At 55.0% G+C, this 26,807-nt stretch overlaps 2 protein-coding genes across 4 annotated transcripts in view; both read left to right on the top strand.

The window, feature by feature from the left end:
• Positions 1 to 26,807, top strand: part of LOC119702545 (protein ecdysoneless homolog) — a 118,026-nt gene that overhangs the window by 56,282 nt on the left and 34,937 nt on the right. The gene's annotated exons all lie outside the window — the stretch shown is intronic.
• On the top strand, positions 4,987 to 25,078 carry LOC119702816 (C-type lectin domain family 2 member D-like). 3 transcript variants are annotated; one of them, XM_038141449.1, is made up of 6 exons: positions 21,772 to 21,981; positions 22,851 to 23,066; positions 23,446 to 23,544; positions 23,647 to 23,828; positions 24,029 to 24,129; positions 24,220 to 25,078. In XM_038141449.1, the coding sequence occupies exons 1-6, from the start codon at positions 21,960 to 21,962 to the stop codon at positions 24,332 to 24,334; spliced, it is 735 nt and encodes a 244-aa protein (XP_037997377.1). In that variant the 5' UTR covers positions 21,772 to 21,959; the 3' UTR covers positions 24,335 to 25,078. The 3 variants fall into 3 exon arrangements, with proteins under 3 accessions (XP_037997375.1, XP_037997376.1, XP_037997377.1); XM_038141447.1 differs by lacking the exons at positions 21,772 to 21,981; positions 22,851 to 23,066 and adding an exon at positions 4,987 to 5,652; XM_038141448.1 differs by lacking the exons at positions 21,772 to 21,981; positions 22,851 to 23,066; positions 23,446 to 23,544; ... (1 more) ...; positions 24,029 to 24,129; positions 24,220 to 25,078 and adding exons at positions 5,020 to 5,652; positions 6,032 to 6,130; positions 6,233 to 6,414; positions 6,615 to 6,715; positions 7,494 to 7,635.

The following is a 26,807-nucleotide window of genomic DNA, read 5'->3' as shown; positions in this document are numbered from 1 at the left end:
AAATTTCTGGGTAAACCACAGCGGCTGGGTCAACAACCGGACAGCAAGTACTGCAAGTTCCACAGAAGTGTTTAAGTGTTAGCTGCCAACCCTAACTCCTGGCCAAGAGTGGATTTCCTGTTTATGACCCTGCTAAACTATTCCATGGCTCCCCTGGAGTCCAGAAACTTCTGCTGGAAACTTTGTTATAAAAACAACTGCAGTCTTTTCTAGGGACCTTTTCCTTTGGGATCCCACTAACAGTTCTGAGTTAGCTCCCTGCCCTCACTGCATCTGTCTGTCTCTAAATTCAGTTCTTAGGCAGAAGGACACTGCCAAGCCAAAAGGATTCCTGAAGCAGCCCTAACCTGCAGCACCTGGGGCCTTCAGGCCATCCATCCAAAGGAAAAGTGACTTCTGGAGCCTGAGAGAGCCAAGGGATCTGCTGGCAGGAGAATCCGGGAATGGAGAAGGTGCTTCCAGCTCTGCTGTTTGCTGCTCCTCCCCATGGCACAGGAGAGCATCAAGCACCTTCCATCAGCCTTTGCTGCCTCAGGGCATGAAATCTCCGGGGAGACAAGGCCACCTCAGGGCCACCAGATCCCACCTGAGAGAAGCACATGCTCAAAACCTCACCATGGTCTCGGCCACTAAAAGGAGGAACTTTTCTTGTGGGTCCCCAATGCCATTTCCAACAAAGCCCAGCTGGTGTTGAAAATTGCATTCACACTCAGGGGACAAAACCAATCCGGAGTCACAGACATCTGAGGTACAATTGGGGCTCCAGAAAAGAAGAATTTCTCTTTAACAGAGGCAGATTTTCATCTTTTCAGCCCAAATCTTCTCTGATACACAAAAGAACATTAAATATAGAAGCACTTTAGTTCAAACTTGAAATATTTGTTTTTTGGCAATTCTCTTTGTACATGAAGTGTGGCTGGATGAACACGACTGAAGCACAGAAATACTACTACTACTATTACAAACTGCAGAAATTGCTGAAAATTCTTTTCTACTGGCAGCAAGAGCAAACATGTCTAGAGGTGTCTTTGTATGGAGAGCAGCTACACTGAATGGTTTCAGCATCAAAATCAACTGGAAAACAATGATATCAGGTAAAGTGTTAAAGGAATTAACTCTGTATTTCAGATCTTTTCTAAGTCACATTTTCAAGATGAGTCGCACAAACGAAACTGCCTGAGGCAGCAACAGAGAGTTACAGTGCACTGTGGGACTCGGCTTCTTTTAGGAACAGGAGGGAGGAGCAGAAGCTTCACAATGATGTGAGTTACGCAAAGGAAACTTCCTGAGGCAGCAAATTACAGTGCACTGTGAGACACGGCTTTTTTTTAGGAACAGGAAGGAGGAGCAGGAGCTCCGCAAAGCTTTGCCAACTCTCTCTCCTGTGAAAGAGAATAAAAAGTGAGCACAGTAATGACCCCCTAGTACTGCTGACAGTATGCTGCGACAAGAGCAGATTGAAAATTAGTGTGAGAAACAACCCTCACTTTTGAAATTTTGAACAGATTTATTAAACCTTGACAAAAATTACAACAAAGGGCCGAATGAGGAAAAATCACAGCGCTGGGACCCCAGCCCTGTCCCCCCGTGGTTTGCAGCCTCGCAGCTCGGTGACCAAAGGGGCTGCTGTCCCTCTCACACCCTCGGTGTGGCACAGGTAACCCTGGCCCTGCCAAAGTCTCTCGCAGCTGGCAGACGTGCTCGCTGCCCATCGCTGAAGATGCTTCAGGGCATCGCTGAAGATGCCCTTCCTCCTTGGCGGGAGGGCAGGCGGTGCCAGGCCGTGCCTCTCAGTGCCCAGCCTGCCCTTCCCCCGTGCCCCGACTGCTGGGGCTGCTGCAAGGGGAGGGGAAAGGGCAGCGTGGGGAACACGGCAATAACATCACTGTGCAGCCAACACCCACTGACACCTGCCTCTCAATCGAGAGAGCCAGCTGATACATTGCTGCAACATAACACTGCAACTCGAAGAGGAACAGCCACGAAGGCAGGAGGTGGTAGAAAGGAGGAGGAAAACAAATCACACACTAACGGATGTTTGACATTTTTGGTATTTCCTCCTTTTCTCTCTGGGAACTTGCTACTTGCTCTGTCCCATTACTCTAACCACAGACTCTGTAAGAAGAGGCCACCTCGAAAAAATAACCACGAGATTTGCTGACAGAACTCGCCTCCCTGTTAAGCTAGAAGGAGAAAAAGAAAGAAAGAAAGAAAGAAAGAAAGAAAGAAAGAAAGAAAGAAAGAAAGAAAGAAAGAAAGAAAGAAAGAAAGAAAGAAAGAAAGAAAGAAAGAAAGAAAGAAAGAAAGAAAGAAAGAAAGAAAACAAAAAACAAACAAAAGCAAACAAACAAACAAAAACCCCCAACAAACCAAAATCCCCCCAATAATAAAAACCAAGACGGAGAAAGAAAGAAGAAGCTTTGCCATCTTCTCGGAGAACAGCAGCAAATGCGCACCCTGCACCCTCGGCGCACCGGCCCGAGCAGCTGCCGAGCTCCCTGCGCGCTCCCCGCCCGGGCGGCTCCAGGCCGGCGGGCACTGCAGAGAAATCCCCGCAGCCGGCGCTCCCTGCCAGCCCTGCCGGGCGCCACCGCCCCGGGCACCTTCCAGCCGGGTTTTCCCTCTGGCAGCTCGAGCCTCGCCTCTTCCAGAGCAGACCACGCTGTGCCCCCGGGGCTTTGCCGCTGGGAGCACTGGGAGAGATCCCGGGAGCACTGGGAGGGAACTGGGAGCACAGGGAATGCCAGGAGGGAACCGGGAGGGAGAGTGGGAGCAGCGGCAGTGAGCGAGAAGGAGCCCTGGGAGGGATCTCGGGAGCCCTGGGAAGGAATCGTGCTCCCACTCCTGCCCAGCGCTCTCCCCATCCCTGCCGGGGCTTGCCAGGAAGAGGGATACTGGCAGGGAACTGGGAGGGAGCTGCTCAGCACTCTGCAAGGTGCAGCAGCCCCAGGGGTGACCAGTGAGGAGGGGGAAGTGCCCCCAGTCCCTCCCCAGTGCCCCCAAAAAGGGGGGTTATGAGGAGAAAAGGGATTGAAATTGCTGGGGGAAGAGCTTTTCTGTTATTGTGTTTGAACTGGGGAGGATCCCCATTCACCTGGGATTTGAAGGGTCTCAGTTGAAGGAAAACACACCTTCTTCATCATTTTGGGTGCCTCACTAGGAAGGCAATCACTGCTTTCCATGATTTTCATGTTGAAATCGAGGGAGAATAACTTTATGCTGCTGTTTAAAGTGAGGGGAAGAGCCCCATTTTCATCATCTTCAGGTTCAAGCTGAGGGCAAACACCGCTGTGCCTGGTCTGAAAGGGCTTCCCTTGAGAGGAACCTCTCGATGTGCCACTGTAAGAGTTCCATCGAGGGCGACCCTCCATTTCAAGGGACCTTCACAGATGAAGAAGATGTCGAGAAGCCCCATAATGGTCTTTCTTGAGAGAAATTTAAAAGGGAAACTGTATTTCCACTATTTTTAGGAGACTAAACAGGGGAAAATCCCCCTTGATTCACTTTTTATTTGGATGTAAATTAAGGGCTGACCCTCCTTTTGCACAATCATTTAGGGATCTAAATGGAGAGGGAACCTCAGTTCTGCCCTGGATTCGAGGCTTTGGAGTGGCGACAAGAGGGAGTTTGCCCTTGGTTTAATTCCTGCAGCGATTGAACTGGAGCGGTGAGGCTGAGCTGGCGCTGCCGGGCTGGCCTCAGGCTCTCGCTGGGGATGGCAAACGCCGGCAGGCACCGAGCAATGCCGCCGCACGCCCGGCACTGCCTGTGCCGCGCCCGCCGCGCCCAGCAGCGCTGGGAGCTCCATGGAGCAGCTCAGCGCCCGCTCCGCGCTCGGCCCTGCGAGCCCGGCCCGGAGCGTGGGCTCGGGACACATCCCCATGGTGGGGCAGAGCCGCTGCTCGGGCCCGGGGATCCTTTATCGCCCTGCTGCAGCTGCCAGGGGCCGAGGGCACAGTCCTGCTTCCGAGGCTGGAACCCTGCTGCTTCACCTCTCGCTCTCTTGCCATGGTTTGTGCCAGAATAAATTCAAAGAATTGCCCCCGGTCGTGTCCCTTATTCCGGTGACCGGTGAGTGATCTCTCCCTGGCCTTTGCCCATCCTCGAGCCTTTCCTGCTGTGTTCTGTTGCCTGCCCAGGGGCAGCAGGAGAGGCACGGAGCGCTTCTGCTGGCCCCGGGCACCTGGCCCAGCCCAGCCCAAGAATCCCTGCGGGAATTCACTGCTGAGAGCGCCAGCAGCGGCTTCCCCAGCGGCCAAATCCCTCCCGCTCCAGACATTTTCTCTGTCCTGGGGCTCCGTGCCCGCTGGGTCGGGCCGGGAGCGGAGCGGCGGCGGCACCCGGAGCCCGGCGAGGCGGCGGCGGAGCTCGGAGGCGGCTCCAGCCCAGGTGGGACCCGCGGTCGGCGCTGCCCCAGCTCGGGGCTCGCTGCGGGCGGAGGGGCCGCGGTGAGGGGCGGGGGGGTTCTGGCGAGTTCCTTGTGCCGGTGCCCCCGTGTTCCCCCCTGCGCTGAGGCCGCCGAGGCAGCGGCTGCCCGCGGTGTCCCCCGTGCCCGGATGGCCGGGGCCGAGCCGGTGCCGCGGCAGCGATGGCTCCCGCCGGCTGCTCTCGCTGGGACGGAGGCGGCTGCTCCGTGCCCGGGACGCTTCCCGGCCGTGCGGCAGCGGGCTCGGGGCCGCTGCTCGGGCGGGCGGGAGGTGTCCGTGCCCGGCTCGGGGCTGGCACGGCACGAACCTGAACGCGCCTCGGAGCCCAAAGCGCTGCAGGCGCCGAGCGCGGGCAGCAAGCGCCGCATCCTGCGGGCTCCGGGGCCGAGGCTTCTCTGCCCTCTGTGCCAGGAGGCGCCCCGTGTTCGCAGGCAGGGAGCCCCAGCGGCCGTGCCGGCGCCCGGGGTGGCCGCGCTGCAAGGCGGCGGGGCAGGGAATGCGGGACACGATGATCAGCAGCCCGGGGCTGCTGCTTCTCGGCCCCGGGCAGGCGGACTCCGAGCCGCAGCTGCCCCGGGCCAGCAGCAGGCGGCAGCTCGCAGGCGCTGTCAGCGCCTGTCCCGGCACGGAGCTGGGGGCTGCAGCGGCTGCAGAGCCCCAGGGGCCGGGGCTGCGGGCACCGCCGAGCTCCCGGAGGCTGCGCTTGGCTCCGCCGCTGCTGCTGCCGCAACTCTGGGCAGCGGGGACAGCGCAGCCGGAGCTGCCACCGCCCTGCCGAGCCTCGGGCTCCCGCAGGGCCGGCAGCAGCACTGACCGCTCATCGTGTCCCTTGCAGGGTGCCACCAGCGCCGCTGTAAAGCTGCTCCCGAGGCCGAGCTCCCAAAGGCTTTGCCAGCACTCCTGATGGGTCGGGAGCAAGGTGCTGATTGTTCCTGTCCAAAAGATGCCGGCTGTGAGCAGAAGGAGAGTGAATTCTCCTCCACTCCTGGAGTTGCAAAGGAGCCCCAGCACCTCCAGGACGGACCGGCAGCCGGGGTACCGCACTTGCCTGAGGCACAAGAAGCCACTCGGCACAAGCAGGGGGATGCCCCTTGTGAGCACGCAGTGAGTGAAGATGTGGAGAGTGGATTCTGCAGCAGGGATGGGAGTGTGAGGGAGCCCCTGGCTCCCCAGGGCACATCAGCAACCGGCAACAAACACAAAAGGGACCTCAGAAGATTCCTGGGTGAGTGCAGGGCCACCCCTGTGGCCTCTAGGGAGGGGCCAGTGTCCCCTCCCCAGGCCAGGGCTGGCAGGTGTGTGGCTGTTTCCCGAGGTGTGGAAGAGGCCTGGTGCTCTGCTGGGCCCCATCAGTGGCTGGCAGCAAGAGCCCCAGCTGCCCCCAAGGCTGTGCAGCTCTCCTGCTGCAGCCTGTGCCCACAGCTGTGTCCCTGGCTGTGCCCACAGCTGTGTCCCTGGCCGTGCCCAGGCTCTGGGCTCTCTGGCTGCCAGCTGAGCGAGGGCCACACTGGCTGAGGGCTCCCTGCTGTGCTCCCTGGGCAGGGGCTGAGCAGATTGCAGGGCCGGCTCTGCTTCTGGCAGCCAGCAGCTCTTTCCTGCTCCAGGTGAACGGCTCAGGCGCCATCCCGTGGGCACGGCGCTGCTGATCCTGCTGCTGCTGCTGCTGCTGCTGGCTCTGCTGGTGGCCTTGGCTGTGCTGGCAGGTAAGGCAGGGGCAGCAGCCTGGGCCCAGCCCCTCGGGGCAGAGCGGGCTCCCTGCTCCCTGCACAGGGCAATGCTCAGACCTTCTCCTCTTGCCCCTGCAGCACGGCAGGCTCCAGTGACAGCTGCCACTCCACAGTGTGTTCTGGGCTGTCCCTTTGACTGGATTGGGCACAAGGGGGTCTGCTACTACTTCTCAAGGGATTACAGCACCTGGGAGCAGGGTCAGGAACGCTGCTCCGAGCTGAACGCCTCCCTGGCCATTGCCAAGGATGAGTGGGCCATGGTGAGTGAGGGGCTGCGGGCGGTGCGGGCTGGCTGAGGGCAGCCTGGGGGTGCTCCTGGGCCGGGCTCGGGGCTCGTAGGGCTGGGGGTGCAGCCCCGGGCCGGGGCCTTGCAGGGAAGGAGCCCCGGCGTGCGGGGGCAGCCCCGGGCACGTGTCCCCCCGAGGGGCCGGGGCAGCTGCCACTCCTCTCTCCCGGGCAGGATTTGCTCTTCCGCCTCCGCGGGAACGGCGATTACTGGCTCGGGCTGCGCAGACGGGGCCAGCGCCTGCACTGGGGGGACGGCAGCAGCTACAGCTCCCGGTGAGTGCCGGGGAGCCGGGCAGGGCCTGGCTGGACAGGGGCACAAGGTGTTTCCCAGGTGTCTTGGTTTGGCAAGACAGGTGTCTGTTAAGGAAGGCAGGAGCCTTCCTTGCAATGGAAAATGTAAACCCTGTCCCTCTGAATTATCATAATTTACAAATTAAAAGGCTCTCAGGAAAAGATATGGGAGTAGGAATAACACTTCTTGACTAGGAGAACTAAAAATACAAACAAAATAATACAACCAAAATAAACCCCCGGTTGACCAGGTCAGATTATTACTGGACACCCTCCTGGGCAGGGTGTTGGCAGCAGTCCCGTTAAATGGTGACTGCAGCCCTCCTGCAGTGCCAGCTGTGGTTCTCTTGGGGTCCTGTAGAAGGATGGAGTTTTGATCTGAAGGCCCAGGGCTGGTGTCGATGTGCTTCTCTTTCTCTGGGAATCAAGGAAGAAGAAAGCTGCTCCTCTGGGAATGCAATGGGCAAAGGCTGCCCTGGTGTTTCAACCCTCAGATTGTATCCTGGTAGGAATGCTTGGCTCCTCCCATTGGGTGGAACATCTCAAAGTGGGCTGATGTAATTTTATCAGCCATGCAGTGGCACTCATTGGCCATGAATGGACTATATCTCTTGGAGGGAGGATTGATTGTGGAGTAGATAAAGAAAAATGCCCAGCTAACAGGAGATAACTGCTTCTCATCTAACGGATGGGAATAGAATACCCCTCTTTCCAAGCTAAGGGCCCAGAGAACCAGCGCTGCCTCTGCTCCTCCCTGCAGGGTTCCTGTCTTTGGCGATGCCGAGTGCGCGTACCTGGCTGATGAGAGATTCAGGAGTGGGAACTGCTCAAATCCGCGGCCGTATGTCTGCAGCAAGGCCCCAGCTCCCCTGTGACGGGGGCTGCAGAAAGGACCTTCTCCACGCTGGGCAGTGCCAGCTTCCCCTCTCAGCGCAGCCCAGGGCTGTCCTTCCTCAGCTGCACCCTGTGCCTTGCACTGCCTCTCAGGGTCACCTCAGTGCCTGTCCATCCCCAGAGCCAGCGCTGGGCTGGGGCTGCAAAGGAAACGTCTCTGCAATCCATCCTGCCACCCATGCTGCCTGCAGGGAGTGCAGTGCCCTCATGGCACAACCAGCTCCAGTGGGAAATCCAAATCGCCCTGGCCTCTTGGAAATTATCCTGAAGAGGCCTGAATGTGACACTCTTGCACTTTTCTTGAAGAGGAAGAGGAGCAGCTGACATGTGCTGAGCAGGAATCCCACTTCTGGCATCAGGCACCTGCCTGTGAAGAAGGCTCTGTCAGCTGCTGGCTCTGTCTTTCTCTCTCTCAGCTTTGGAGGAGGACGGTCAGAGCGGCTCCTTGGGGCAGGGAGTTCGCTGCGGACTGCATTTGTGTTCTGTTTGGGGTTAATGCTCTGCTTGGTAAAGGACAATCAAAAATGTTTTCACAAATATACTAATGGTAAAAGGAAGGGTAAGACCAGTTTTGTTCTCTCTTGGATGCGAGAGGGAACTCAGTAACTGCAGATGAGGAGAAGGCAGAGGTGCTCAAGGCCTTCTTTGCCTCAGCCTTCAGTGGGAACACAGCTTGTCCTCAGGCCAAGTGTCCTCCTGGGCTGGGGGATGGTGTCAGGGAGCAGAATGATCCCTGTGATCCAGGAGGAGGCAGTCAGAGAACTGCTGAGCTGCTTGGATATCCATAAATCTGTGGGCCCAGGTGGGATCCAGGGGGATGAGGGAGCTGGCAGATGAGCTTGGGAAGCCGCTCTCCATCATTTACCAACAGCCCTGGCTCACTGGGGAGCTTCCAGGTGGCTGGAAGCTGGCCAGTGGGACACCCGTGCACAGCAAGGCTGGGAAGGAGCATCCTGGTAATTACAGGCCAGTTGGCCTGACTGTTGTGGTTCATGTTTATTTCAATAATTTATTGTTAAACGGTTCATTCATTCTGTGCTCCCCCCACATTTTCCCCAAGTTGGGTTTTCCCTAAGCTCTACCCTCCCTTAAAGCTGTCCCTCGAGCTACTCCCCTCCCTTTGTTCTAGTCCCTTCCCTGCCTGCCAAGGCAACCCTGCCCCTCTTTCCTGAACGTTCCCTGCCACTCACCCCCGGGCCAATCCCCCATTGAAACACCCCCTTGGCTCTCCCCTAATCCACCATGCCCCACTGGCCCATGTGATGTGATCCCCTCACTCCTCCCCTGAGCATTCCCTGCTTTTGAGCTGTTTGTCTCCAGCCCTGGCCTGTACCTGAACAAAACCCCTGCAATCGAGGGCCAGGGGCTCCTTCTGTCCTGCTCCCTCCACCTGGAATACCCTTTCCCCGTGGAAGCTCAAGACAAAGAGCCTCCTGCTTCCTCCTTCACCCGCTCCCTGCCGTGGCTGTAGCAGCGTGCACTGCAGAGCTGGCAGCTCTTTGGGTGCAGCTCTGGGCAAACCCCAGTGCCCAGCTGTTCCCCACCCCTGCTGTGGCTGCAGGAGCGCACAGAGCCAGCCCGGGTTCCGGAAGCTCCGGCAGGCAGAGAGCACGATCCCACCAGGAAAAATCCCCATTTGAACTGCAACAAGTTTCATCAAACACATCTTGTTTCCTTAACAACAATAATACCACGTTTCTCTTCAAGCAGAGAAGTGCCTCAGGGAAACCAGCATAACCCAACTGCTTCAGAGCATCCCGGGATTAACAAGCATTATTTCAGGGGCCACAGGCGACCTCAGCTGGTTCCTGATGCTAAGAAAAGCCCTGAGTGCAATGTTCTCAACTCCCTCACTCTGTCTGCTCCCTCAAACAGAAGGGAAATACGAGCCTGACACTCCAGGTACACACTTGCAATCGACTCTGGTGTTGTGTTCCAGCCCTTTGAAGAATCTCAGAGTAGGGGAAAAATAACCAAATGAATGATCTCCATTTCAATCCACTGCCATTAGCAGCCATCCATATCCAGGTGAAGGTGTCTGCTCATTATTTCACCTGTACCAGACAAAGCCTGTGTCCTTACAGAGACAGACACACTCCAGCCCTGAGCATTCCCTGCTCTGAGGGCAGCAAATCCTCTGCCCTAAACACTCCACAATATGGTAACAAACAAAAATCCAAGTGGTTCTAGCAGAGCTTGAAAGTTCGGGTATCGGATACAGGAGTGCTCCTGAAGGGAGCAACAGCAAGGGACAGGCAGCACTCTGGGTTTTCAGAGGCAGTCAGACACCTTGGCTAGAGGTGCAAGAGAAAACTTCAGCTGCTACATGAAAGCCCACTGTGGCCCCCTTGCCAAGTGTACACAAGTTTTACTCACCCTGTTTTCACTGTTCTCAGCATTCAGCCACTTGGGGAGAAAATCAGCTGCTTCTATCAAGAGAAACTCTCCAGCGTTGTCATCAATGCTGGCCAAGGAGAAATTGGTTTCTTAGCAGGAAAAGCCTTGCAGAGCACAACAGCACACTTCTGAATTCATGTCTGGTGGAGTTTTTTTACTATTGATTAACCCACAGAAAGTCTAAGGTTAGATGGGAACTTAAAGATCAACACCTGGTTCCAACCCCCCGGCCACAGCCAGGCAAACCTTCCACTAGCCCAGGCTGCTCCAAGCCCCATCCAACCTGCCCTTGGACACTTCCCAGGTGTACGGCATGGGGAAACACCTCCAAGGACGGGCAATGTTAAGACAGGACCTTCAGAGCCCAGGCACTGCCCCTCGGCAGCCCTCCCAGCAAAGCAGCTCAGCAGGACCCGCCTCACCTGGCTGCCAGCCCCGGGAACTCCCTGCTGATCTCCCGGAGCAGATACACGATGAACCACTCATCCTCCACGTTATCCCCGAACACCGTGGTGCCGCCCAAGTGCGCCGGGGTGTCGCCTGGACGGGGCAGAGAGAGGAGAGGCGGCTCAGCAGCGCCATGCACAGGAACAGATTGTCCGCACGGGCTGCGGAGTCTCCCTCCCTGCGGATATCCCAGACCCTGCTGCTGCCACAATCCTGTGTGCTGTGCTCGGGGATGGCCCCGCTGCAGCAGGGAGGGGGCACCAGATGCCTCACTGGCTGAACCCGTGCTGTGACACCGAGAGTCTGCGGAGCCGCCGGGTGCCCCTCACACGCCCCGGCTCCCCTCACACGCCCCGGCTCCCCTCACACGCCCCGGTTCGAGCGCGACGGATCCCCCTCACACGCCCTCGGTTTTCCCTCACGGGTTCCGGTTCCAGCCCACCGCGTCCCCCTAAGACGCCCTCAGTTCCCGACCGCCGAGTCTCCCCCACAAGCCCTCAGTTCCGGCAGCATGGTGCCACTCACATTCTCCCAGTTTCCCCTCACATGCTCCCGGGTCCCCCTCACACACCCCCGGTTCCTGGCCGCCGGATCCCCCTCACACGCTCCGGGTTTCCGGCGGCCGGGTTCCCCTCACATCCGCGCTCCCGGTTCCCCTCACACGCTCCCGGCTCCCCCTCACACGCTCCCGGCTCCCGGCCGCCGGCTCCCCTCACCGTGCCCCGCTCCGGGCGCTCCTCCCGCCGTGCCTCCCGGCCCGTTCCCGGCTCCCCGCGGCGCGGCACGGAGCGCAGGCGGAGCGGCTGCCGCTGCCACACGCAGGCGGCCAGGAGCGGGGCGGAGCGGCCCAGGGCCAGCTCAGCGCAGCGCCGCAGCAGCGCCTCGCCGCCCGGGCCCGCCGCCGCCGACAGGCGGGAGCGCAGCGCGTCCTCGGGCAGCGCCGGCCGCCGCAGCGCCTCCATCGCGCCGGGGCCGCGCTCCGCCCCGGGGAGGAGCGGCGCGATGGCGGCGGCGGCGCCGCGCTCTGTGCCGGGAGCGCTGCGTGTGCACGGGCAGCGACCACAGGCCTGTGCCGGCGGCGGTAGAATTCAGTGCCAGGCTTTGCTTTCCCTTCGTCCTCCCTTCTCCCCCCTTCTTTTCCCTTTTGTGTTCGAATCTGAAGAGGCCTCAGGTGCCTCCCGTTTTCCTTCCTCTCTCACCTTCCAGGTCCTGTTTCCCACACCTTGTTCTTTCCTTATAAAACCCTTGATAACCCGTTCCCTACTTAATGTTTTGATGGATCCTTGTTTTTTACCTTCTGGCTGCTGCGGGTGAAGGTCTGGCCTTGAGGAGCACACCCTGTTCCCTCTGCTCCAGAATCCAGCCTTGCAGTTATCCTAATCTCCTGCTGTTGAGGGCTTCCTTAGGCTCCTGCTGAGATGAGAAATATCCAGGACACTTTTCCTTCCTTGAGATTAGAATGATTTCTGCATGTCCTTGAGATGTGAGCATGATGGTTAAAAGCCCACTGTGCTAATGAATGCCTTTCCTGCTGTGTTCTGTTGCCTGCCAGGGGCAGCAGGAGAGGCACAGAGCGCTTCTGCTGGCCCCGGGCACCTGGCCTGGCCCAGCCCAAGAATCCCTGCCATCGTTCACTGCTGAGAGCCCCAGAAGCGGCTTCCCCGGGGCTGCGGTTCTTCATGAGCTTTTCTGCTGTTCGGAGTTTCTTTTCAGCACGGCTTTCTCGGAGCAGGAGCACCACCGCCTCAACACGCCAGGTGACGTGAGGTGACGTGACGCGAGGCGGGGCGGGTCTCATCTCCGCCTCCTGCTCGCCGCCATTCGCTGCTTTCCCGCGCGCTGATTGGTCCGACTGGCGAAGCCCCACCCCCATCCGCACCGGTATTCAAGTGCGGCGGCAGCGCCCGAACGCGCAGAGTCTGGCGGGGTCCGGGGCGGCGGTGTTCGGTTCCCCGCTCGTGTCATTCCGGCACGGCGGCGGCTCCAGCCCAGGTGGGACCCGCGGTCGGTGCTGCCCCAGCTCGGGGCTCGCTGCGGGCGGAGGGGCCGCGGTGAGGGGCGGGGGGGTTCTGGCGAGTTCCTTGTGCCGGTGCCCCCGTGTCCCCCCTGCGCTGAGGCCGCCGAGGCAGCGGCTGCCCGCCGTCACAGAACCCATGGGATGGAAGAAACCTCCAAGATCATCCGAGTCCACCCAGCCCTAACACCTCAACTATACCATAGCACCCAGTGCCACATCCAGTCTGTTTTTAAACACATTCAGGGCTGGTGACTCCACCACCATTGCAGTATGTTATCACCCTTTCTATTAAAACCTTTTTCTAATATCCAACCTACATTTCCCTTGGCACAGCTTAAGATGATGTCCTCTGGTTCTGTCAGTGCTGCCTGGAGAAAGAGCCCAACCTCACCTGAGCACAGCCACCCTTCAGGGAGCTGTAGAGAGTGATGAGGTCACCCCTGAGTCTCCTTTTCTCCAGGCTGAGCACCCCCAGCTCCCTCAGTGGTTCCTCACAGGGTTTGTGTTCCCAGCCCCTCTCCAGCCTCGTTGCCTCCTCTGGACCCGCTCCAGGGTCTCAAGGTCCTTCCCAAACGGAGGGGCCAGAGCTGGACACAGCACTCCAGGTGTGGCCTCAGCAGGGCCAGGTACAGGGGAAGGGTGACCTCCCTGCTCCTGCTGGCCACACCATTCCTGATCCAGGCCAGGAGCCATTGGCCTCCTTGGCCTCCTGGGCACACTGCTGGCTCATGTTCAGCCGGCTGTCGACCAGTGCCACCAGGTCCCTTTCTGCCTGGGCACTGTCCAGCCTCACTGTCCCCAGCCCGGAGCATCGCAGGGGTGATTGTGGCCAAAGTGCAGGACTCGCCACTTGGGCTTATCAAACTTGATCTCACTGGACTCTGCCCATCCATCCAACAGTTCCAGGTCTCCCTGCAGAGCCCTGCTACCTTCCAGCAGATGGACACAGCTCCCAGCTCAGTGTCCTCTGCAGATATACTCATGGAAGCCTCAGTCCCCTCCATGGCACCAAGAAAATATTGAAAAATATTACTATTAAAAATATTGCCTACTAAAGGCTGAGGCAAAGAAGGCGTTGAGCACCTCTGCCTTCTCCTATCTGCAGTTACTGAGTTCCCTCCTGCATCCAAAAGAGAACAAAGGTTGGTCTTTCCCTTCCTTTTACCATTAATATATTTGTTAAAACATTTTTTATTATCCTTTCAAAAAGTTGTCATTTAAAGTTCAAACTGAGCTTTGGCCTCCCTATTTTTTTTTTCCTGCATACCCTAGCAAGCTCCTTAAATACTTCCTGAGAAACCTGACCCTCCTTCCAAAGATGATACGTCCTGGACGTTTGCCTCGTGGGCTCATCTCTGGGCACACAGGGGCAGTCTGCTCCTGTGCCCTCAAGATCTCGGTTTTGAAGCATGCCCACCTTTCCTGAACTCCTTTGTTTTCAAGGGCTGCTTCCTAAGGAACTCTCTGAATAAGTCACCTAAATAGGCCAAAGTCTGCCCACAGGAGGTCTAATGTAAAAACTTTATTGATGTTCCTCCTGATATCAGCAAATATTGAGAACAGTGTAATTGCATGATCACCGTGCTGCAGGAGGCCTCCAAGCAGCACATGTCCATTTACAAATAACAGATCTAATAAAGTCCCTCTGCCTTAAAGCTCACCAGCTCTCACCATCTGTGACTCGTTATCTCTGGCCAAACATACTGAATGCCTTGGTTCCCGAGCAGCCTCCATCTGCACTGCTTGGGCTCCCTGACAATGCTTTCCCTGTGCAGTCGCTCAAACCCAGCCTCCACCACCCTCCGCCTCGCCGCACCGCCCCTCGCTTCTTCCCTGTGCTGTTTGGCAAAAACAACCCCCGGCGACGTCGGCGGCGGCCGTGCCCGCTGTGTCGGGCCGGGAGCGGAGCGGCGGCGGCACCCGGAGCCCGGCGAGGCGGCGGCGGAGCTCGGAGCGGCTGCAGCCCAGGTGGGACCCGCGGTCGGCGCTGCCCCAGCTCGGGGCTCGCTGCGGGCGGAGGGGCCGCGGTGAGGGGCGGGGGGGTTCTGGCGAGTTCCTTGTGCCGGTGCCCCCGTTCACAGGTGTGAAAAACAGAATTCACTGCTTAGAGTTATAATAATAATAATTATAATTATAATAATAATAACAATAATAATATAAAAAAGGGATAATATTTCCAGCTCTGCGGAGCTCCTGACCAACAGCCAAAGAACACATCGGCCTATACAAACAGTGTTATCTTTATTCTGTTACCTCGCGGAGGTACATGTAAATTCATGTGTTTCACGCATTATTCAAACATTCTTTTGAACTTCCTTATGTTTTGCGAACTCCTTTTTCTGACTTTTTCCCACTCCGGCTTGCATGCATGATATCCTGGGTGTCAGGTCAATATATTTTATTTCTTCTTGTGCCTCCATCCTGCTGTTTCACATCCTCTGATAAGATTTTAGTACGTTCTTTTAATTTTCACAATGTATTCTCTAACTGTCCTCCAGTGCTCTGGTTTGTGTCACCGTTATTTTATCTCTTGGACAGTTTGGTCAATGGATGGCCTTACACTGTTTTTAGTTACACAAAAGCCTTTTTTGCACCTCATGTTTTGCTCACGTCTATAACACAGTACGTTCATCACACTGTTATTTCTGTTATTACCTCTGGTGTTATGGGGAAACATTGCAGTACTTCTTCTACGGCTTGTCCAAATAAATTAGGGGATTCAGTAAATCCTTGGAGCAATCTGGTCCATCTGAATTGCAACTGAAAGTTGCTTCCTCCCTGTAACAGGATCTTCCCATTCGAAAGCAAATGTATTTAGCTTTCCTCTGCGAGGGGTCAGGACCAGAAGGCATCTTTGAGATCCACTACACTGAGCCATCGGTGTGATGGAGGAATTCTGCTTAACAGTGTATAAGGATTTGGTACTACTGGATAGCTAGAGTTCTTTTGTTTACTTCTCTCAGGTCTTGGACGAGCCTGTATGTCCTCTTTGATTTTTTTTTTTTTTTTACTGGTAATATGAGAGTACTGTGCGGAGACATGGATGTCTCTAAAGTTCCATCTTTGCTTCATTCTTGAATTACAGTTTTCAACTCTTTTCTCCCTTCGAGAGAGAGTGGATCTTGCCGTACCCAAATTGGGCAGTCTTTGTTGGTTACTTCACTGACTATAGGGGTTATGTTTAACTTACCCCTATTTCCAGGTTTGGCCCAAACTACTTCTTCAACTTGGTTTTCATCCTCCTCTTTTAACCTGAGAAGTTTAGCTACTGTTTTATCCCACTCTGGAAGGACCCCTATGCCTAACTGTAGTTGCAAGTCCCTTCCCAGCAGATTACATCCTGCCCCTGGTACAAATAAAACTTCTCCCATTCCTGTCTTGTTGGTTCCTTCAAATACCACATGTTTTATGACTGGCACTCTAAATCCTTCCCCTTTTGCCTCTACTACTTGAATTGTAACCTGGCTTTTCTCACACCCTGTTGGGATTTTACACATACATGTCCTCTCCGTCCCTGTATCTACTAAGAACTCAAATTCCTCCTCCTGGGGGCCTACTTTTAAAGTTATCATGGACTCCTGTTTGTATTTTGCCCCCAGAAGATAGAGCCCCTGACCCCCCTATTCCTCTGTTTCTTGAACCTCCTGGAAAACTTTCGGATCCTTTTCTCTCTGTGGGCAGTTTCATCTTAAGTGTCCAGTTTTCTTGCAAAAGTAGTAGATTGGGCCCTGATTATTAAATTCCCCTTCTTCCCTTGGGCCTCTCTCCCAGGAAGCTCTGTTCCCCTTAATTTCCTCCCAGCACCCCTTGTTGTGGCCTGACTGGGGCCTCACCTCCCTACAGGAATGAGTTTTTGCCTGGTGGTTTCCTTCAGCAGTAGCTGCTGCCATTAACTTAGCCTTTGCTTTTTCTTCATCTCTTCGTACATATACCTTTTGGGCTTCTTCTAGCAGGTCATTCAACCCTCTGTCTTGCCAATCCTCAATCTTTCTAGTTTCTTTATTGTATCAGGCCAGTCATGGCTGACAAAGGTCACCGGTAACAGTGTTTGTCCCACCTCCATATTGCTATCCATTCCTGCCTCATTCCTTTTTAACCTCTCCAGCCGTTCAGTTGGGGTTTCATCCTTTTTCGTCCTCTTTTTGTTTCTCTGCTTTGTGGGGGTTCTGATTACGGGGAGCTGCTTCCCTAATTCCCCAGGTAAGCAAGGCTCCGTACTCTTCCATGTTTTGCCTTCCCCTGGTGTAGCAGGCACAGGCCCTGCGAACCTGCCTTGGCGTTCAGAGGCAGAATGCTGAGTCAGGATGACTGAACAATAGGAGCCCCTTTCTCCTGCTCTCGGACCCTGGCTTACCTCTCTGTAAGGCTATAGGTGGCTTTCCTTTAACCCTTACCATTGGACAATTCTCAATCCTCCCTTGCCCTATATAAACCCCTCTTTCTGCCCGGCTCATCGGATCCGCTGTCCCTGAGACCCTTCGAGACACCCCGTGGAAGAGCTACGAAGAAGACCAATAAAGACATCGTCTTGGAACCTCACACAGCGCTCTCCTCTCTTTCCTGGTCTTCCGAGTGCCTGCTGCGTGCCCCAGCCAAGCCTAGCAAGCCCACGAGCTGAAATCACTCATGAGCTGAGAATCACTGAGCTGAACTGTCACTAAAGGCTTGCTAAGGCGTAGGCTGGAGGCGCTGCCAGAGCTTGGGCTGGTTAGCCCCCCTCAGAGCTGTGCTATCTGGCTTTGATGCAGCTCCTGGGTACACCCCGTATCCCAGCCAGCGGCATTACCCTGGGGTCATTATGGTTCCACATTGGGAAGCTGTAGCGGCATTTTATCCTCCACAGCGGGTCCGTTTACATGTTCCCTCTCCTGTATTTGCATACCAGCAGCTTGAATCATCTGTTTTTCTTCAAACATAAACAAAAGGTTTAGTATAGATAGCATTTCTTCCCAAGTATAAATATTAGGCCCTAAAAACTGGTCTACCTCTCCAGCTAATCCAATGGGATCTTTGAGTAGTCCTCTCAATTCCTTTCTGAATGCTAAGACTTCAGAGGAATTGAGTGGGACAGTGACAAACCCAATCCCCCTTGTGCCCCTCTGTCGTGGTTTGAGAGGAAGTGAGTTTTTGGGAGGTGGTGGTGGTCAAACCAATAGGTGCTCAGATGTGAATATTGGCACCTGGTTTGGCCATTGAGGATATGGATACGCCTCTGAGAACACAGGGGTTAAAAGCAAGGAACTACCAGGAGAACTCTCTCTTGGTTCCGGTGGATGGAGAGGTCAGACCTGCCCTGCCCAGCTGCGGGCTGGGCAGGGGAGGGGAAGCCACGAGGCCGGAGGGAGGTAGGCCGGAGCCTTGGGCAAGGAAGGGAGGTGAAGGCCCTGGCAGGATGAGAGTGAGTTCCCCACAGGTTATGGAAGGGTGGAAGAACTCTGAGAGGCATTGGGCAGCCCCTTTTCCCAGGAGGGAGAGATAGAGAGAGAGAGCTGCCAGTGCTGCCTTGAAATTTGATAGCACTGGCCTGGCCGAGAAGGAGAAGGGGGGGCGGTGGAAGAGTGCCCGGCAGGGCCAGCGTGGGAGTTCGGGACGAGTAGAGACTGTGATTTTAACCCTTCTGTGGGATGATGGAAACCTTGCAAATGCTGATCCTCCGGGAATTGAAGGAGAAGAGAGACAGGAATAAAGTAGGAGGAAACGTGCAAGTATGATGTAAGTTGTGCAAGTGAAGAATGACCGAGAGAAGTTGAGAAGAATTCTAGGTGGGAGGAGATGATGGAGTGGCTTTTGGCTGGACTTTTCTTGTATGGCCATGGACAGAACCTTTCCTGTAATACAGAGACTGCATTTTAGGGGGAGGCGATGGCTTGGTGCCAAAGGAGTGATGTGAGCGGAGACGACAGGTGAGGAGGTGATGGTGCTCTCGAGACCCCTCGGCCCCAGGGGGTGAAATATTGGGGGGGGACTAAAGTGTCCCAAAAAGGTGAGAGACTGTTGTTTTCTCCTGGAACTGGGCGAAGCATCCTTGAAAAGGGAACCCTAAAAGCAGCTCTGGTCCATGTGCAGTGGTGAGAGCACTGGACATGGAAGGAAGAAGTCATGAAGGTGGTGCTGAGTGACGTGGAAAAACAACTGGACTCTACTGTGTTTCCAGGGGAAGCCTGTGGCGCAAGAGGGACTCTTCTCTCCTTGATGAAATGAGAGGTGATTGTCGGAAGGGTGGAGATGGACTAAGAGTTGATTATTTGAAGGGTGATGGACTGGATAAAGATCTAAGGTTTTGTTTTATGCTGCAGGAATTGAGTGGGGGGAGGAGAAATGTTTTTGAAAGGTTTCCATTTTTGCTCTGTGTGTTCATTTTATTATAGTAGCAAGATAATAAAGTTTTTTTCCTTCTTTGTTCACAAGTGGAGGCCTGCTTTGCTCTGTCTCTGATTGCATCTCACAGCAGATACCAGGGAGGATATGTCTTCATGGGGGCACTGGCATTGCGCCAGCGCCAAACCATGACACCCTCCCAGTGGAACTTCCCAGAGCGGGTATAGTGATGCTGCTTGGTCTTCCCTTTGTAATTCCTCCCGCTGAGCAGCCCTTCCCCAGGTCTGCTGACTGGGCCCATCAGGCTAAGGGGATGCGTTAAGTGCTGGTGGATTTGCGGGGGGAGGCAGTCTAAAGGGTCCCACTGAAATAGAGATTTTTGGAGTTCACTAGAGTCAACAAAATGAATTAAGCATTTAAATTTTAGCTTGTAGAATTATGTGTTGAATTTTAACCTTTTACTTAAGAAACCTCTGCCATAGTACAAAGGGCATAGGAAAATGCAAATTTCTGAAACTTCTTGCATAAAGAACAATACTGGAAGAGACCAAAGGACGTAAAGAACCCAGATAAAGGGACATCTCTGTCTCCAAGCTTATCAAGACTGACAGATGTACTCAGATAAGCACCAAGGGACCAAAAGCGCATGCGCAAAGGAGAAAAGTTCAAAAGTTCATGAGGAAGACCACAGTCTCCAGCCTCAGAGACCACCGGAAGACCCCCGTGCGACCACCACAGCAAACAGCACATGCCCAGAAGGGCATGGACTATTTAGCATGCGAGGTGAGAACAGGCGGGGCCAGGGGTTGAATATGCATGGCAAGGTTGTGTAATGTATTGCGTATGGAACACCTTTGTGAATAAAGATGTGTCTCAGACCGAGGCTGGGGCACAAGTTTTCACGAGAGCTATCCCACTTGTGCCGGGCGCTGACACACATACCCACTTCATAATTACATCAGGGTGTGCAGTCTATTTATTCCACGTATTGCTTCACCACTTTTTGTTGTCTTCTAATTTAAACACCTTCACTTCTCCCTGAGAGTTTACCTTCCCCCAGCAAGCATAATCCCTTTCTTCTTGGCTGACTGCTTCCTTGTCATTTACATAAGTTTTTAAGGCTTGGCATATTTCCCTTTCAAAAGACCCATGCAGGGGCCAGAGTAAATACTCTGATCTTATCTCTTCTTTATCCCACTGATCTCAGTTTTATTCTTTGTGTCAGGGCTCTGCTCCCACTGTGCCAACTTTATACCAAGGGGGCTGTAGGGAGGTATATCCATGGGTGCTTCCTTTTTGCTTGCTTTGTGTCCCATTCTTATTTGGTTGTTCCAGCACCTCCTGCACCACCCCGGTGCCCTTCTTCTCTCTTAGCTTCCAAGGGAATCTAACTATACACTCTTTATAGGTTTTTTCCCAATTCTCCCTAGATATAGTGCAAATCCTGGGAACTAAATACTGTTGTCCACACACTAATGATCTCTGCCTGTCGTGACTCAGCTTCTGCCTCCCTCCAGGCTTCTCCTATCCTTGGGCTACCTACTTCTTTGTGTCCTACAGAAATTAAGAAATTTTTTGCCTGAAATCTGATTCCCAGTTCTGCCCTATGGTACTCCTGACACCAGGCACTCCGGTGAAAGGCAGTACAATACCACCTCTTATGACAGGTTTTACACTCACAGAAGATGCAAGGCTCACACCCTGGTCCACAACTCAAACACAAAATTGCACTTATACAAGTGATACAAAAATTTTACTATAAAACAATACAACAAGCACTCTGCCTTTCTCAGGCCAGTCACACAAAATGAGGGACATACACGTATATTTCACATACATTTACACCCTTATAAAGTATTCTTGTTGTTGAGTTAGGTTCTGATATTCCTGTACCAATGCTTAGTAGTTACACAATGCCCTTTTCCTAAAAATCGCCTTAAACCCTTCTAAGATTCCCCTAATTTATAACTTTTCCCCCCGCAACTGGAATACTTATTAAAACCCCAACACATAAACAAACCTCAAAGGTCCTGCTACAAGGTTCTCAAAAGCCCTGTTGTCAAGCAGACCTCATGGGTTTCTCAGATCTCTACGGCAGTGTTATTCTACTTAGCAGCTAAACACTCCAGATCAGCCAAACCAGTCATGCCTCAAGGATATATTGGGGACCTAGGCCCTGCACCTTGCCTTTGCAGGCTCTATGTTAACCTTTTAACCCCCCCGTTTAACCATCCTAACCCCCCACATAACCAAGATTCCTATAGGCTGTCAGACATGGGTCGAGTGTGGTACTACCTTGGAATTAGGATTTCTGCAGTCAAAATTACAGGCAATTCCTCTCCTCTTCAATCCCTTAATCCCCGTTTTAACCCCAAAGCAGCTAAACGTTCCCTTATTCCGGGTTCTCACTGTCTCCATCATTCGCTTTGTCAGGTCACCAGCTGGGCGCCACGTGGGGAGACAGATCCGTGGTTACAAAGACTCCACATTCACCTCGCAGATTGGGAACTGCCCCGTCCGCATCTCATGCACATGCACACACAGTCCTGGATTTTTATCACAACCCCCTTTTGCAATATACTCACCCGTCTCGGTTCTTCGTGCACAGGTTTGGTAGTTGCCGTGGTTTCTTACGGAGTTTCTGCTCCCCTTTTCTCTTTTTGTCCTTTTTATCCTACAAACCGAGTTAACCTGCGGTCTCTCGTGGCAGCAGGAAAAGCCCGGGCTGCTGTAATTTTAAGTGGGGCGCATCACACCCAGGACCCCCAGAGCCACGGAAGCTTGAAACTGATCTCGGTGGAACCTGCAAATTGTGAAAAAGAAAAAAGAAGAAAAAATTCACTGCTTACAGTTTCTAAAAGTTTAATAATAACAATAATAACAATAATAGTAACAGGATAAAAAAAAGACTATATCGCCAGCGCTGGGGTGCTCCTGGCCAACAGCCAAAGAACACATTGTGGGGGGGAGAGGCAGGGGATGAATACAGACAATATTATCGTTATACTGTTACGTCACAAAGATACATGTATATTCACATATTTCATAAATTATTCAAACATTCTTTTGAAGTTTCTGATGTTTCAGAAAAAGGGAACTGAAGTTTCAGAAAAAGGGAACTACTTTTACTGACTTCTTCAGATTCTTATCTTCATGACATCTTGGGGGTGGCGAGGTCAATATATTTTATTTCTTCCTGTGTTTCCATCTTGCTGTTTCACATCCTCTGATAATATTTTAGTATGTCCTCCTTAATTTTAACATGTCTCTAATTGGCCCCTAGTCTTCTGGTTTCTGTCACGGTTATCTCATAATTTGTATGGGTGGGTCAGTGGATGGCCTTAAACTATTTTTAGTTACACAAAAGCCTTTTTCACATCTGTTGTTTTGCTCAGCCCTGTAACACAGTACGTTCATGACACTATTATTTCCATAAGTGATACATATATATTATATTGATTACAATACTATGTCTATGAACAATACAGTGCATACTTAAGCTGATAGATTATATTATACTAACATCCAGCTAGAAGGAGTTATAATTGATACTATATCTAAATAGCTATAATCACTAATAAAATGCATAGGCTCATACATAAATGTGAAAGCCAAAATTTTCAGGGTATTTTTCACACAGGCAGGGAGCCCCAGCGGCCGTGCCGGCGCCCGGGGTGGCCGCGCTGCAAGGCGGCGGGGCAGGGAATGCGGGGCACGATGGTCAGCAGCCCGGGGCTGCTGCTTCTCGGCCCCGGGCAGGCGGACTCCGAGCCGCAGCTGCCCTGGGCCAGCAGCAGGCGGCAGCTCGCAGGCGCTGTCAGCGCCTGTCCCGGCACGGAGCTGGGGGCTGCAGCGGCTGCAGAGCCCCAGGGGCCGGGGCTGCGGGCACCGCCGAGCTCCCGGAGGCTGCGCTTGGCTCCGCCGCTGCTGCTGCCGCAACTCTGGGCAGCGGGGACAGCGCAGCCGGAGCTGCCACCGCCCTGCCGAGCCTCGGGCTCCCGCAGGGCCGGCAGCAGCACTGACCGCTCATCGTGTCCCTTGCAGGGTGCCACCAGCGCCGCTGTAAAGCTGCTCCCGAGGCCGAGCTCCCAAAGGCTTTGCCGGCGCTCCTGATGTCTCCAGAGCAAGGTGCTGTTTATTGCACGCCCAGTGATGCCGGCTGTGAGCAGGAGGAGAGTGAACCCTGCTCCATTCATGAGATGGTGAATGAGCCCCCGGAGAACAGATCAGCAACAGGGAATACACTCAGAAGACTCCTGGGTGAGTGCAGGACCACCCCTGGGGCCTCTAGGGAGGGGCCAGTGTCCCCTCCCAAGGCCAGGGCTGGCAGGTGTGTGGCTGTTTCCCGAGGTGTGGAAGAGGCCTGGTGCTCTGCTGGGCCCCATCAGTGGCTGGCAGCAAGAGCCCCAGCTGCCCCCAAGGCTGTGCAGCTCTCCTGCTGCAGCCTGTGCCCACAGCTGTGTCCCTGGCTGTGGCCAGAGCTGTGTCCCTGGCCGTGCCCAGGCTCTGGGCTCTCTGGCTGCCAGCTGAGCGAGGGCCACACTGGCTGAGGGCTCCCTGCTGTGCTCCCTGGGCAGGGGCTGAGCAGATTGCAGGGCCGGCTCTGCTTCTGGCAGCCAGCAGCTCTTTCCTGCTCCAGGTGAACGGCTCAGGCGCCATCCCGAGGGCACGGCGCTGCTGATCCTGCTGCTGCTGCTGCTGCTGCTGGCTCTGCTGGTGGCCTTGGCTGTGCTGGCAGGTAAGGCAGGGGCAGCAGCCTGGGCCCAGCCCCTCGGGGCAGAGCGGGCTCCCTGCTCCCTGCACAGGGCAATGCTCAGACCTTCTCCTCTTGCCCCTGCAGCTCCGCAGGCTCCAGTGACAGCTGCCACTCCACAGTGTGTTCTGGGCTGTCCCTTTGACTGGGTTGGGCACAAGGGGGTCTGCTACTACTTCTCAAGGGCTTACGGCAGCTGGGAGCAGGGTCAGGAACGCTGCTCCGAGCTGAACGCCTCCCTGGCCATTGCCAAGGATGAGGGGGCCATGGTGAGTGAGGGGCTGCGGGCGGTGCGGGCTGGCTGAGGGCAGCCTGGGGGTGCTCCTGGGCCGGGCTCGGGGCCCGTAGGGCTGGGGGTGCAGCCCCGGGCCGGGGCCTTGCAGGGAAGGAGCCCCGGCGTGCGGGGGCAGCCCCAGGCACGTGTCCCCCCGAGGGGCCGGGGCAGCTGCCACTCCTCTCTCCCGGGCAGGATTTGCTCTTCCGCCTCCGCGGGAACGGCGATTACTGGCTCGGGCTGCGCAGACGGGGCCAGCGCCTGCACTGGGGGGACGGCAGCAGCTACAGCTCCCGGTGAGTGCCGGGGAGCCGGGCAGGGCCTGGCCGGACAGGGGCACAAGGTGTTCCCCTGGCAGCCAGCGCTGCCTCTGCTCCTCCCTGCAGGGTTCCTGTCTTCGGCGATGCCGAGTGCGTGTACCTGGCTGACGAGAGATTCAGGAGTGAGAACTGCTCAAATCCGCGGCCGTATGTCTGCAGCAAGGCCCAAGCTCCCCTGTGACGGGGGCTGCAGAAAGGACCTTCTCCACGCTGGGCAGTGCCAGCTTCCCCTCTCAGCGCAGCCCAGGGCTGTCCTTCCTCAGCTGCACCCTGTGCCTTGCACTGCCTCTCAGGGTCACCTCAGTGCCTGTCCATCCCCAGAGCCAGCGCTGGGCTGGGGCTGCAAAGGAAACGTCTCTGCAATCCATCCTGCCACCCATGCTGCCTGCAGGGAGTGCAGTGTCCTCATGGCACAACCAGTGCAAATGGGAAATCCAAATCGCCCTGGCCCCTTGGAAATCATCACAAACTGGTGTGAATGTCACACTTTTGGACTGTCCATGGAAGAGGAAGCAGAACAGCTGACACGTGGTGAGGAGGAATCCCACGTTGATCATCAGGCACCTGACTGTGAGCAAGGCTCTGTCAGCTGCTGCCTCTTTGTCGTCCTTGGAGGAGGGATGGTCGGAGCTGCTCTTTGGGGAAGGGAATTCCCTGCCATTGGCCATAACCCGGCCCAGGGGCGCTTCTCCTGCCGTGGGGCGAGGCTGTGCCTGTGCGAGCAGCCCCGCACGGGCCCTTCCTGTCCCCCGTGGTGCCCCAGGGCCCTGTCCCCCTGCTCGCTGCCCGGGACCCTGCGCTCGCCTCTCCCTGCCCTGCCCAGCCCCGGCTGCCGCCAGCGCCCCTGCCGGCCGCGCCCGGAACTGCAGCGAGGGGCGAGCGCTGCGGCCGGGCCGGGCCGGGGCTGGGTGTGCGCCTGCGCGGGGCCCGCGCTGCTGTGCTGGGGCTGGATGGAGCTGCTGCAGCAATGGAGAGCGTGCGGGACTGAGGGGTGATTTTTATACTAATGAAGCATCTCTATGAGAGCTCCTTAATTTCACAATTACAATAATTCGGAGGGAGGGGGTTTACATTTTCCATTGCCTTCCTTAGCAGACACCTGTCCTTCAAACCAGAACACCCCAGCCCTCTGTGCCCATGTGTGGGGAGGAGGGAGGGAGGGATGGAATAGGGGATAAAGTGGAGCCCAGGAAGGAGAGATCAGTGTGGGGAAGGTGCATTTTTAGTATTTGTGGTACTTCTCACTCAGTTGCTTTCATTTGTTTGATAATAAATTCAATGAAATTTAATTTCCCCAGTCAGGGCCTGTTCTGCCCAGGATGGGTGAGAGATCTCTGGCTGCCTTTCTGGAGAGCCCCGAGCCTTTGCTGCTGTGTTCTGTTGCCTGCCCCGGGGCAGCAGGAGAGGCACAGAGCGCTTCTGCTGGCCCCGGGCACCTGGCCCGGCCCAGCCCAAGAATCCCTGCCATCATTCCCTGCACCATTCCCGGCCCCACGGCGGCTCCGGCTCCGCGGGCAGGCGGCTCCAGGAGCTCCGAGTGGGCAAAATGGGAGCGAGGGAGAGGAGGCAGCTGCTGCCAGCGGGTGAAATGTCTTTGCTGCCGGCTGGCAGGGAGAGGAGCAGGGAGAAAGTGGTGCCAAGTGTCCTGGGTCAGGGCAATTTTGGGAGAAAAAGCTCTGAAGGCCGTTCCTCTAGAAAGCAAATCCAAGCTGCCCCACCTCCAAGTGGTTTGGGATAAAGCTTTCCTTGGATAAAAATGTAAAAACCTGTTCATTTAACAGGCAAAGCATTCACCAGCACAAAAAAATTGATCAATATCAAACAATAGAGCTTCTCACTGTTGTAAGAGATGAGAAACTCAGAAAGTCCCCTGTGTGAGCTTTGGCTTGGCTCACTCAGTCTCTTATCAGTCCCTTATCAGTCCCTTATCAGTCCCTCTGGTGCCAGGTTTTCCCGGTGTGCCACAGCTGTCAGCAGCAGGCGCTTTCCTGTGTTCAGTGCAGAGCAGTGTAAACAGCTCCAAAGAACAGGAAAACCCACAGTGCAGGGAACTTCTCTGCCTCAGGCAGCCAAAGTTCCCCGAGGGCGAAGGAGAGCTCTGCCCTGGCATCCGCTCTGCAGAGAGCTGAGCCCAGGAGCAGCGCTGGGCAGCAGGGGGGCAGCTGGTGAGCACAGCCTGCGCCTCCTGCTCTGCCCCTTCGCCCTCAGAGCCAGCCCCAAAGGGACACAGCTTATTCTGGGCTGGACTGCAAATGGGGATACGAGAGTCAGAAAGTCACTCAGGACACTCCTGTACCCCTGAAATAAAACTATCAATGTTAACAAAGTCCCACAGAAATTACCAAAAATATGAACTCATTGATAACAATGAAACCTAGAAAACATTCCCTCAAAATATAAAAATAGCCAATAAAACAAGCAACTCACTATAATTACACCTAATATTAAAAAAAATTTAAAAACCATTAAAAAGTCAACCCATCATTATAAAAAAACCCTGTAATAAAATTTTTAACCCCTAAAATCCTACAAAACAAATTACATCAGATTTCTGTTTACCCCAACTCACCCCAACTCTAACATTAAAACAATTAAACCAGAGTATTAATTAAACAAAAAAAACTCAATACGACATCCATTATTATTAATAATAT

The sequence above is a fragment of the Motacilla alba genome, chromosome 6 (genome assembly GCF_015832195.1).
Source record: "Motacilla alba alba isolate MOTALB_02 chromosome 6, Motacilla_alba_V1.0_pri, whole genome shotgun sequence".
Classification (NCBI taxonomy): Eukaryota; Metazoa; Chordata; class Aves; order Passeriformes; family Motacillidae; genus Motacilla; species Motacilla alba.
Note: the sequence above shows the minus strand (reverse complement) of the source record. Positions and strands in the feature narration are given on the sequence as shown.